We start from the raw sequence: 13,465 nt of genomic DNA on the forward strand, positions 1-13,465 counted from the left end.
GGTGAAGCACTGGAATGGGTTACCTAGGGAGATGGTGAAATCTCCATCTTTAGAGGTTTTTAAGGCCTGGCCTGACAAAGCCCTGGCTGGGATGATTTAGCTGGGGTGGGTCCTGCTTTGCGCAGGGGGTTGGACGAGATGACCTCCTGAGGTCCCTTCCAACCCTGAGATTCTATGATCACTGCACTGCACAGTGCAGTAGCACTGCAACTCAAATGGCAGTGTTATACACATAATGAATTGGTTCTATACAGAATGAAAAACAGTAGAAGCTGATTATAAAACCTACAAATCCTGGAAATATAAAGAATTATAAGAAAATGGATTTAGCACAGTTAGTTTACTTACGTTAGTGACAACAGACAAGATGGCCATTCCATTTAGAATTTCTTGCCAAACTCCTATACTGTGGGCTTTGGCAGCAACAGGCCTCCTGAACTGAGTGGTAAGCTTCCAGGAATCTACTCGAATCTCCAAGATATTATTCATCAGCGCAAGAAGGGGAGCCAGTGGAAAAGAGGCCACAAACAGAGTAATAAATCCAAACTGAATGACTGCATGGGAGGAAGGGAAATGAACAACAGTTGTTTTGAACTCTAGGGAAATTATCTTTAAGTTCACAATTCATGCTATTGAAATTCCAGAGCATTCAAGATAACCTTACCAAGTGAAAAACAAGTCTAGTGGAATGTATTCATATCACCAATTTTTTAAATTGCAACAATGTGCTAATAAAAGTATAGTATCCAAGTACTTTCAAGAAAGAAAAGTGTGTGTGTGTGTTATAACTGAAAGACTCGGCAGTTTGGAGAAGAGATTGAATACACAAAGCAGTAAAGTCTGACTGACCAGCCTTTGACTGATGCAAGGCTTTACATGCTGGCTCTCAAGCCCTCCAATTTATACAATTATTTTATAGACCAACCTCTTTTAGTTTTTAATTATTTTTAATTCATTCCCAAACAAGAAACAAATATTCTGAGCTTCTCCCCTTGTGACCCTATTGTTCATGGGTTTATTTATGTATATAGTTTGTATTTTTTTAGTTCATATTAAGATTTACCAGTGGCACTAAACACATACGTAATGAACTGTCAATAATCACTTTAGCTATCACCAAAATCAAACCTCCTCTGGTGTGGTATGTAGCAGCCTTTTCAGTTGTGCCAACACTACCCCACAATAGTTTAGGCACAGAAAGTGAAAAGGAATATTATATCTACTTAAAGCTCCAGGAGAATGTAAAATAACATAACATTTCACCAAGACATTGGCGTTAAATACTGTTCCAAAACTGCTATTAGAGATCTCATGACCACCTGTGGTCAGGACTTCAATTTTCCATCACAGCCAAAAAACATAATCCCCAACAACCAAGTGGTCACTGAATCATGCTGAGGGAATGGTTTAATTATGATTCAGCAGAAGGAAAGACATCTTCCTGCATCTTCACTACCGACAGCAGCTATTTTTTAACCTTGCGGGTCTCCCATCCAAGTAGTGATCAGGCCGGACCATGGTTGGCATGTGAGATTTGACAAGATCACAGGCCAAGGTGAAATGGCTACATGACACGAATGCGGCTAGATAGTTCCAAACAAGATTTACAGATTTATACGCACAGCTTAGGAGTAGCATTAAGAGGGACACCACCAGGCAAACTTCAACAAATTTTGCCCTTTCTATTTGACAAACACTGTTCTTAATTTCAGTGTTTCTGGATTGTTCATGGGCTTAATTTCTGGTTTTTTAGTTAGCTGTTTGCAAACTGTTTCATCTGTCATGTCGGCATCATTTTAGAAATAGTGCCAGTTGGTTAGCTCATGCTCCCTCTGCTGGTCAGTTGGGTAGTATCAGAGCACAAATCAGTGCAGACCCAAAACACAGTGGATTCTCTGATCCACATTGTGGGTCTCATATCTGCAGTGCAGATCCTTACAGCATACTTGGCACTCATCCCATGGTCAGAGTTTCCAATGACATCAGTGGAAGTTATGCCTAGGAAGAATGGCAGAATATGCACTAGAGAGCTGCAGTGTGGATAACAGATCCACCATCCAACATGAGAGAGAAATAGTTCTTGGATATATAATACTATGAACAAGAACTTTGCTCAATGCATTATACTAATATAAAGGCAGCTTCATTTATTGGGCTGACCTATTTAACTCCGTCTATCAGTGAATTTTATGCTGTTTACAATACTTATCAGAGAACATGCCAACTTTTAACTGGAAAGCTCTGTTCTTATAACCTAATAACAAAGCTTCTTATCTTCATTTCAAAGTTGTGTTTTCAGCTCACCCATTTCTAGATATTCATAGAATAGCCCCAAGGCTCCAAAGCTCTGCAGATCATGATCCTGCTCCCAGCGACTATATAAATTCTCTGGATTACATCTGGCTTTCCTGCGTCCCCACCAATTCCAAATCCAGCTGTGTGGGGAGGGGAAATGGGAACAATAAGGGAGGGGGGAAGATAGAGTCATGATTAGAGAATATATTATGCACTATAAATTGATTCATAAGCACCCCTTTCTTCAAAGGAAACCAACTCCTCACTCCCATACTGTACAGTCTTTACAAACATCTTCTACAGAAAAGAAGCCAAAAAGAACTCTAAAAATTTGATTGACTTTTCAGCACTTTTGCAGTTCATTTACCTACAGCATTTCTCTCAGTTTGGCCAGTGAAATGATGCTACTCATCACCCTTAATTTCAGCCATCTACAAACTCAGTGGCTCAATGTAAGGCATCACTTACGGTACAATGGCCTCTTGTATATTTCCCCAAATTTGCTTGCCGGCCATAACTATGGTGAGCTGTGTCGTCAATTCAATCAGGCAGCCTGCAGGATCACACTGACCAAAAAAAAAAAAAGTTGTGGAGAAAGCAATAATGAAAGTTACTAAATTGGCCATCACCTTAATAAAATACAATGTAATGTAAGAAAGAGTTCTTAAAGTGCTCAGGGAAAGAAGTAATTTGCACTTCAGCTCCCAGCTGAAAATTCACCTTCGGGGAGACTGTTACAAAAGGCTAAACTGTGTTGTATTTTTATCCAAAAAGGAAATGTGCTAGGTTAAATATTTCAAAATTGAAATATACAGACCATTTGAAAGACAGAGTTACTCAACAGGGCTTAGACTGGCCTCTATGGGTACATCTACACTGCAGTTGGGAGTGTGCCTCACAGCTCAGGGAGACGGACTCGCGCTAGCTCTCCTCAAGCTAGCACACTAAAAATAGCAGTGTGAATGTAGAGGCATGGACACTGGCTTGGGCTAGCCCCCTGAGATTGAACCCAGTGAGGCCTTGGATTGGGTAGCTAGCCTGAGGCACTGCCCATACAGCAATGTCCACTCTATTATTTTGAGTGTGCTAGCTGGAACAGACCTAGTCTACGCTCCCAGCTGAGTGCAGACATACCCTATATGGGTGCATGTGAATGGGGCATAAGCAGTCTTCCAACTTCCTCCAGTAACAGTTCCTGCCTTTCCCATTGAGTCCAGTGAGATGCCAACATGGCACCATTTACCTCGAAATACCAGAGGCCAAATCCCAACTATTGAACTACTGCATCTCCTATTCTCTTCATAGAGAGCTGGATGTATTTAGCACTTCTCAGGATTTGGCCCTCGCTGTTTGCAGTTTTTTAAAATTTCTGCTCCTTATCAGGTCCACCAAGAGAATTTACTAGCCCTGAAAACATCTAGAAGACTTCAGTCCCTAACTTTGCTAAGATAGCTGACCTTTGTTTACCTTAAGCTATTTTCCTCCTTGCCCTCCAGGCAACATTTAACACCCAATATTGCCTTCAGAGGTTTACACATGGCTTCACTGGGAGTCACGCATGAATATCCAAAGCCAGAACTTTTAGAAGTGTTTTGCATTCAGCAGAAGGCCAGTCTTCTCTGATGCTAACCTCAAAACGCTGGTGGAGATACCTTAATGTCAGTGAGCCCTTTCATTTACAATGGCTTTAATCTGCCCAGAGCACCGTCTTCACCTGCATACAGTGCTCACAGAGCCAGAGGCCCCACTAAACAGAACCAGTACATCACTGAGATAAGTAAGGTGCCCATCAATGATTTATAAAAAATAATCTTGTTCATGGGGAAAGGAAGCCCAAGGTCCTCATGCTGTTTAGGGACAGTAAATTCTCATGGTGGCACTCATAAAGAGCAGACACTTTAAAGACTAATCTTCTTGGCAAATAGCAAGGGCCAAATCCTGAGACGTGCTAAATACATCCAGACCCAGAAAGGGATTTAGGCACCTAACTGCTGCTTTAGGCACATAAATCCAAAATCTAGATCCTCCAAATCCTCACTCAGCAGCCACCTAATCCTGTAGATATCTAAACCCCCTAGGTACCTAAATTTTCACCTGTAAAGTCCCAGAGGTGAACAAACTTCTTTGGGCATGTGCAATACTGTTCAAATCATGAGTTTGCCAAGCTGTTCAGAGCCAAGCTCATGTCTAAAACTCTGGCAGAACCCTGAAACTACACATTTTCCCCCAACTATCTTACCTGCAGGGTCTGATCTGGTAGGCAGGCTTAGAGGTCGCCTTAGGCCATGCCTACCAGATCCAGCCCTGCACAAAATACAGCTGTGACAATACGACAATATCCTGCCATAACTTGAGCAAACCTTACAAATTTAATACCTTTTGGGTCCCTTATATTGAAAATGCAAACTCTGTATTATTGTACAGAACTTCTTTAGGAGGAAGGCAGGATTAATTAAACCTCTGGAAGGTATCAGGAACTTCAAAGGTCTTTGGGGGACTGTAAGTGTGAAGTGGATTTCCTAAGAAATACTTAGGGGTGAGGGGAATGCAAATGACCCACCTCAAATCCATCCTTTGGAAACTGCATTTTGTGCAGAGACTCGTTGGCTAATTACATAGTCATGATCTCTTCAAAGAGCCATGATGGGTAAATGAGAGACTCTTACTCTTGAGGGTTCTTGTTCATAGCAAAGGGTATGGTGAACTTGAAACCACAGGAAAACCCCAGGTTGAAGGACTGCTCCTGCCAGAGCCCAGGTTGTACTTGGGGTGATCTCTGGTAAGCTATTAGCATGTGTGTAGGTTTTATTGTCTTTAATATGTTTTCTCTATAGTGCTTTTACCTGAAGAATATGTGCTTGCTTAGAAAGAACTTTTTGGTAACTTACAACTGTGGCAATTACACTGTGTACCGTCTCTGAGACGAGAACGAAAAAGAAATCTGCTTAGGCAGCCTGTCTTTCGCTGGGAATAACACAGTGAAAGCAGGAAACTGTTCACCCTGGAAATACCTGGTGAGGAAGGAGAGAGATACACATCTCTCTCCAAGAAAGGCAATGGCTGCAAAGCTGAAAGACCAAGAATGGGTTCCCTGGCTGAACCACTGAAGTGAAGTACAGGTGCAGTTGCCCCAAACTGTGACAACAGCCTTGGAGGTGGTCATGATGCCAGAGTCACCACTATACTAACAGTCCAGTGACTAGAGAACTCACCTTGGTTATGAGAGACCTGGGTTCAAATCCACACTCTGCCTGATTCACAGCAGGGATTTGAACCCAGGTCTCCCATCTTCCAGGTGAGTGACTCGCCCAATGATCTATGGGTTATTCTGGGCGAGGGTTCTCTCAATCTCTCCTGCTGAAACTATTTCACATTGTGTAAAACACTTAAATAGTCATTGGGGTAGGGAATGGAGCCCAGGTCCTCTAGGAGAATACACTAATTGCTACTCTATAGAGTTATTCTCACTCTCTGGTCCAGTGGGTCAGGTGCTCTAATCACTGGGTATAAGATGGCTGGGCATAAGGGAGCTGCCACAATCACCATAATTTTTTGGCAAGAAAGAGCTGAGCTGGCTTAGGAGCCTAACTCCAGGACAGGGTTCACAGCTGTGAATCCCGAGTAGAGGCAAGCATCTTCCTCCAGCACCTAACTCCCTTTGAGGAGCAGAGCTTAGGCCACATCCCTCTCCTCTGCATCTCCTTTAGTGTAGTTTACGCATCTCCCCTCTCAGCTTGCTGGCTTCTCTGAATCTCATTCTTAACTACTTAACTCGACCCTTCCACTGTATAGGGAGCCTCGGCAGCTAATGTAGGGCTGTGGATTCTACTGGGTGGCAGGGTGCCTAAATGTTAAGCGTTGCAATGTTGACCCTAAGTTCCCTTTAAGGATCTAGCTCTAGATTCTCAGATATACCGGACCTCCACTTGGTGTCCCCAAGGAGGAGGGGTGGGGGCCCTAGGTAGCTTTCTATTATCTTTTTCTCTTTCTGATCCTGGGAACAGTCAAGGGCTGGTTCGGTCCCTGTGCCAGTTTAGAGCAGCAACAGAGCATTCATTACAAGCACCTTCCTACATTTAGAAAACTTCTGGTATCAAGGGGATGGAGGCAGTGGTGAGGCTCTGGTCAACTGTATTTATTACATATACTCCTCCTAAAGTCCAGAGGAATGCATACCTCTTCGTTTCTCCAGCGACTAAACATATATGTATATTTGCCAGGGTATCCCACAAATTTCCCTTTGAAGAAAGCCACATAGAAGCAGGATGAGTAGTAGTTGACAAACTGGAACAGGAACATCTTCATAGTGAGTCTGTTCTCATACTCCAGGTGAGTTCTTGGGATCTCTGTGAAACCAAAATAAAACAGTTTTAGATTCCCGTTAGCCCATTTCAAACATGCAGATTCATAAATGTTTGTCACCCTCAGTACTCTAACACCCCAACATTACGGTCAGGAGCCAGCATTCCTATTGTCAGACAGTATGTCCTCTATGCACAGCACAGCTCTGAGCAGGGAGGGACATGGGACTCATTCTAGAAATGCTAATCAGATCAGATTTCCCCCTTTTCACATACCAGCTATGTCACCAGCTCCACCTTGGAATCTTTCATCACTTAATTCCTCAGAGCAGCATTTCCCAAACTGTTGGTTGTGCCCTCGTGGGGTGAGAAAGTTTCCATTTTGGCAGTAAAATAGAAACCTAGCATAGATGGAGAAGATCTCTTGTGTCCTGAAAGAGAATCACTTGCTGCAGTTTTATAGGGCCGGATCTTCAAAAGTACTTTGCTCTCATAACTTTAAGTGGGAGCTGTAGGTACTCAGCACCTTTCAAAGAAAGGCCAAAAGTGGGTGAGAGCAAAAGAAGGATTCCTATTTGTCAGGAAGATAGTTGAAGCAAAGAGGTAACATGCTGGTGTGAACACCACAAGGGTGCTACTGAGGACTCTGCTCCACTCATAATCACGTTTTCCATCATGTTTGCTTCTCTCAATAGTGGAAAGCACTAATCCCACCGCTGGTAAAATAAACTGTAAAATATCATTCGATAAATAGCCATTCTGAGCAGGAGGAGACAGAAAAATAAACCACAAGAACTCAGGCTGGCCAGCAGTGGGCCGAATCTCGCGGTAGACACACTGGACGAAGCTGGAGTCGGGAAAGGGCTACTTTATTCTTCCCCTCACAAATGTTACTGAGTTTGGCCTGACAAATAATTTCTGGAGTCCATAAAGGGCTTTCAAGTAATTGGACAGTCAGAAACAGGGGAGTCACAATAGGGAAATATTTGGGAACTCTTGTCTTAGAATTACTGAAGTGACACATTTTGCATTTGGGTTCAAATTTTACTCTCAAACTTTGACTCCACTGGTAATTAAACCTGTGCATCTCAGAGCAAAATCTGGCCTAATTGTTACATATAATTCAGGAATGAAGGTGGCAAAACACATTCTTGAGAGATATAGTCAATGTTTCATACTCCTTTCTTCCACTAAAGCTTCAAGTCTCAGCAGAGTACAGATTCTCTTCTCAACATTAGAGGGCAGTAGTCACACAAAAGCGAAGAAGTGGATGATCTTTTCTGATTTTAGCTGATCACCACAAAACAGTGTGAGCTAATTTACAGAGGTCAATGGTATTTCACAGACAAGGAATTAGTCCTTCACATTAATGTGCAGACATAAAAAAAATGATTGTTTGAGCTTTCATGCATGTATTAGTGGGATTTAGCAGGATTCAATCTGAAGATGAAAAAACAAATTAAATAGGAATCATTTTCTCTTCTATGCAAATGATTATCTTAGTAGTTTATTTGTGCCTATTATCCCATTATTGGACAGAAAGGGGAATAAAAGTTAAGAGCCAGACAACCAAATTTATCCCAGAGAAGTAAGCAATACAGAACTACAGTTCTAGATGAGGTTTTCTTGGGCCTCTTCTGCTCACACTGAAGCCAATGGCAAAACTCCCACTGTGATTTTGTTACAAATAGGGAGTAGGTAAGCTCCGACTACATAAAGACAGGCAGGAGCAAAGAGAGTGAACTCTCACAGTGCACAGTCCAATCCACAGAGTGTTACTGACATACTCCAAGACAGACCCCTCCCTATCCTTACATCTAGAAGTATGATGCCAGGATTAAGACTATCTGAATACTTTAGCATTAGTTTCACAAACTAACATGTTAGTGGACAGTACTACTTTAGTTTGTTTGTTAAAACTGAACATTTGGCAACATACTCATTCTCCGTGTAATGCAAAGCAACTTCGAGGAACTGAAAAATAATAAGAAACCAGATCATTCCCTCCCAAGAAAAACACACAGAGAGGGCCCTGGGAGAGGAAATTTCTACAAGCACCTCATCATGCAAATAACCATACACACTCCCATGTCGGCAATGGGCCTCCAGCAACATCCTCCAGTTCCTAGACAGCGTGGCTCTATTGGAGATGCACTATCAGGGACCCCCACCTGGTCACAGTCATGAGGAAAAAGATGATACAGTCCTAAATCCACCTGTTCCTGCCATCAGTCTGTCTAGTTTCCACTCTCTTCCCTGTATGAATGCTGGATCTACAGGCTCCAGGACTGTGGAAGCTTTCCTCACCCTCGTCCTTTTCCATAAGGGAGATCCAGGTGTACAAATCTGGGTGAGACACTTGTACCCAATAAAATTAAGGAGCACGCTTATTTAACTGGTATAATTGTCCTACTTGACATAGAAAACACAATCACAGGTAGTTCATATTCAGGACTTCTAAAGGAAATTCTGCTAAATCAAGATGGTTTGATCTTGCTTTGAAGAGTTTAATATTATACAGAATTATAATTTTTAATTAGACTTCAGAACACGATTGCCTTGGTGTCAGGATAATTCCAGCACATGCAGACATTATAAAAACAGATACACCCATAACAAGACAAAGCCACTTATGACAATAGCTACTCAGATACAAGTAGACTGAGTGAAATTGTTCAACTTTGTCCAGCATAGCCATAGTTACAAGACAAAGACTCACCACAAACCTATAGGGCTTGGGCACAATGGAAACTGTGCATGAGCAAGGAAAGCAGTATCAGGCCCCAACAGATAGATTCTACTTTTAGTGACTCCATTATAGAGCGGAATGTCTCCCTGGCAATTTTGTTCTCTTGCAAGTTGCTTACCCATATCAGTGATCCAGACAGCTATTTTCTCATATAAGAAATTCAGTATCATGATCATGACAAAGTTCAGGCATGATGCGGTAACTGAAGTTGCCAGCTGTGGGGTCAGTAGTCCACTGATGGGTTGTAGAGTTTGTGTATTCTCCATGATGCTGGCAAAGGCAGCATAGACTGCAAGACGGTACACTATCACAGCTATCATACTAGCTATGATCAGGGAGATCTAAGGAAAGGAGAGAGATGTAGAGTATATTTACACTACAACACAGTTGCACACATGCACTTTAAGAATGGAAATTCATAGGGTCATGCTTTAGATTTTTTTTTCTTTAGTTCTTTTGGCTATGAGTTCAGGAGCACTGAAATGCAAAGTACACAGATAAAATACTTTTGGTGGATTATGTAACTAATATAACAGGGTATTTCATCAGAATAGAAGTTTGAAATTTAATAATTCTATTCAAAATACACATGTGGGAAGACATTGGACTGTAGACTTAGAGATGGAGAACACCTGTTAAATTTTTTGTTCTGGGTCTGTACAACATCTAGCACAATAAGGTTCTGCTCCATGACTAGGACTCCTATGTGCACGGTAATACAAATAATGTATAATAATTATAATAGTAATAGGTAGTCCATCTCCCTGCAAACTCACTATCTGTTTATATAGCTATCAAACTGACACTACATTTGATCTTAGCCAAAAAAAATTCCCCTTTTATTTTTAAGCATGATAATCATGCAGTTTTCTGTATTAGAATAGATTGTTTCAAAGATTGGTTACACTAAGGGGTGAGCCCAGGTGAAAGTTGGCTCTAACCTACCAAAACTCACCAAATCATTAGTTACTGATAGATCTTCAAGATCTTTATCTTCTCCATATAAATTAAAGCGTACTTTGCATGACAGCAGGAAACATGCAGGATAGTATTAATTGGGAGATCTAAAACAACCACTGTAATACAAGTTAACATGATAGTGAAGATCAGTGATTGTGATACATGTTAAAGTGGTGATTCAAAAAGATGCTCACCCAGAACAACACTGTAGTTCCTGAGATGCAGAACCGTACAGCCTGGCTAGTTAGAGGCAAATAAGGCTCCATCTCCTGCAACAGTCAAGCAAGCACAGCACAGTTCACAATCCACATACATATTTGGACCCCAAGCAGCACACAATGCCTGGAACAGCTGTGTGAAAGCAAACATCCTATGAAAATCATTTTAACCCCTTTTATTCTGAAGAATGTATATTGCATGGTTTGCGTGTGGTAGCAAAGAAATCAGAAGTGAAGAGGCCAATAAACAGTATGAATAATAAAGCCAATAACCAGGATAATAACCAATAGGTTAAACAAAATCAGTCACAGTGCCTGAAGGACGATTGTGTTTGCTTCCTCCAATTAACAGTATTTGATTTTGAGAACAAGAGAGAATTACTGCTTTAGTTCCAAGTCAGTTGTAATACAGCTCTGGCTTCAAAATTTCATGACTATTTTCAGTGTTTTTCAAGTCAAGGTTTCTTACAATAAATGTTTACTTAAATGTACTAAGTTGTTCCACACAGCCACAAAGCATTTTACTCCACTTCTTCAAATCCTTTTTTTCAGTTGAAGAAATGGTCAAGTTTATTAGTTGCCAATCTAACTGCACTATCATGCAGCTATATCTTACCCAAAAGATTATTCCCATATAGCACAAGAACAGTTTCCCATTTTCATGTAAAGTCCTCTTTTTAGCAACCATTTCTAACTCCTAAAATATCAGATCAGATGAATTAACAAGGGCTAATACCAAGGGCAGAGAAATTAGTACAGCACATATGATCTGTTAATTATGTTACTTACGCATGGTCACTGAAAAAGTTATACAGGTCAAAGGTGTGAAAAAAATCACAGCTACATTGATTAAGGGTCTGAAAAAACCACAGCCCTGACTGACATCGCAAGGCCAACAAATCCCCAGTGTAGACACAGGTCTATTGATGGAAGACAGCACATAGATAATTTCAATCAGGGAGGTGGTGTTTCTACACTTACAGAAAGAAACATTCCATGATATAGGCTGCATCTACAGTACAAAGCTATCCCGCTGGTATAGAATCATACGGTTAGACGAGATCACAAGGGTCATCTAATCATATAGTCTCCATAGCGTGGAACTCTCTAGGACAGGGCTGGGCAAACTCTTTGGCCCTAGGGCCACATCTGGGTTTGGAAATTGTATGGCAGGCCATGAATGCTCACAAAATTGGGGGTTTGGGTGCCGGAGGGGATGAGGGCTCCAGCTGGGGGTGCGGGCTCTGGGGTGGAGCCAGAAACAAAGAGTTCAGGGTTCAGGAGGGGCTCCGGGCTAGGGCAGGGGGTTGGAGTGTGGGGGCTTCCAGCTAGGGGTGCAGGCTCTGGGGTCGGGCTGGGGATGAGGGGTTGGGGGTGCAGGAGGGTGCTCTAGGCTGAGACCGAGGGGTTTGGCGGGTAGGAGGGGGATCAGGGCTGGGGGTTGGAGTGCAGGAGGGGGTCAGGGGGTGCAGGCTCCGGAAGGCTCTTATCTCAAGCAGCTACCGGAAGCAGCAGCACATCCCCCCTCCGGCACATACTCGGAGTGCAGCCAGGCAGCTCTGCGTGCTGCCCCATCCACAGGTGCCGCCCCTGCAGCTCCTATTGGCCACGGTTCCAGGCCAATAGGAGCTGCGGGGGCAGCGCTTGGGGCAGGGGCAATGCGCGGAGCCCCCTGGCTTCCCCTGTGCATAGGAGCCGGAGGGGGGAGAGACATGACTGTCTAAAATGTACTTAAACTTTTATCAATGAATAATTCTGAGCACTCTTGTAGCTTGATTGGCATAAGTTATATTCAGTGATAATATACAATAAAAGGCTTCCTCCTTAACGGAATTATAAAAACAACTGAAGTTAATGTGAGATGTATACAAATATTTGAGGATTTATTTAGGCCCATAATATGCGGTTCAAGTATTTCTGACAAGGTATATACTATTTTGTTTTAGGAATGACTGTCTCCGAACTATTTTAGGCTATTTGACACATAGTTCGTTTCCTACTTAAGAACTGATGCTGTATAGTGACCAAGCCTTAAAATTTCTGGGCCAAATTCTCCTTCATTTACACATATACTGAAGCCAGTGAAAGAAGAATTTGACCTGCTATGACCTGTATTTTCACCATCAACTATTGTGATGCTAACTCAGCAGAAATAGCAAACAAGGTGAAGATTACTTTCTCACAATGGGTAATTTCTGCATCAGTGTATCCAGTGAGGGGCAAAGACCTTGAATCATTGCAAGTAGTGATGAGAAATTGGTTTTACAACTGATGCAAAGCTAGCCTCAGTGCTCTGTAAATGCAGTGAACTGTATCTATATTACCTTTTCAGTTTGCAAAATTAATCTGTTTGAAACCAATGTCCCTTCACACTTTCAGTATCACACACTAGATAATGAAAGGAAATTAAGCTACAGTGTGGCTAACCCGTATAGTTTTCTATGGCTGAGCAATGACAGGGATTGCTACAAAAGCCTCTGAAAATCTGCAAAGATAACAAATGCTCTCTGTCATAAAGAAAAGGATCACAAGGTAACTGAGGTTTTAATGGCAACTGTCACCACATGCTCAAAGAAAAAAAAAACAGCTGTGGATTGATTTCTTGTTCTGTCTTATGTTTCATGTTTGAGACAAGAAAATACATTGATGGCCAACTCCTGATCTCCTGTACAAAGACAAAATAAACCATTTTGCACAGGGGTCCACCATGCTTTTGGGGGCGATGGAATACTTTCTGAGTCCAGTGGCACCAGCAAAACTGCTCCAGATATTCTGCAACTATAGCTTATACGTAACTGTATAAGCATCTATGTTTGCTTCACCTTCCATGACCCAACACTGGGATTTTAGGCCAGTAGATGTACACAATCACTGCCCACTAGTCATGCCCTTAGTTCCCTGTCCAAAACCCACTATGCTTTGCCATGGACAGTGAGGCTGCA

At 42.1% G+C, this 13,465-nt stretch overlaps 1 protein-coding gene across 5 annotated transcripts in view; it reads right to left on the reverse strand.

Moving 5' to 3' along the window:
* Positions 1-13,465, reverse strand: part of ANO5 (anoctamin 5) — a 95,480-nt gene that overhangs the window by 10,427 nt on the left and 71,588 nt on the right. For all 5 annotated transcript variants that reach the window (XM_073347828.1, XM_073347832.1, XM_073347829.1 and 2 more), the window contains 6 exons: positions 10,500-10,574; positions 9,464-9,686; positions 6,472-6,641; positions 2,764-2,861; positions 2,305-2,435; positions 349-554 (listed from right to left, as the gene is read on the reverse strand). In XM_073347828.1, coding sequence (XP_073203929.1) covers positions 349-554; positions 2,305-2,435; positions 2,764-2,861; positions 6,472-6,641; positions 9,464-9,686; positions 10,500-10,574 — 903 coding nt within the window. The remainder of the gene's footprint in view (positions 1-348; positions 555-2,304; positions 2,436-2,763; positions 2,862-6,471; positions 6,642-9,463; positions 9,687-10,499; positions 10,575-13,465) is intronic.

The sequence above is a fragment of the Lepidochelys kempii genome, chromosome 6, assembly GCF_965140265.1.
Source record: "Lepidochelys kempii isolate rLepKem1 chromosome 6, rLepKem1.hap2, whole genome shotgun sequence".
NCBI classification, from domain to species: Eukaryota; Metazoa; Chordata; order Testudines; family Cheloniidae; genus Lepidochelys; species Lepidochelys kempii.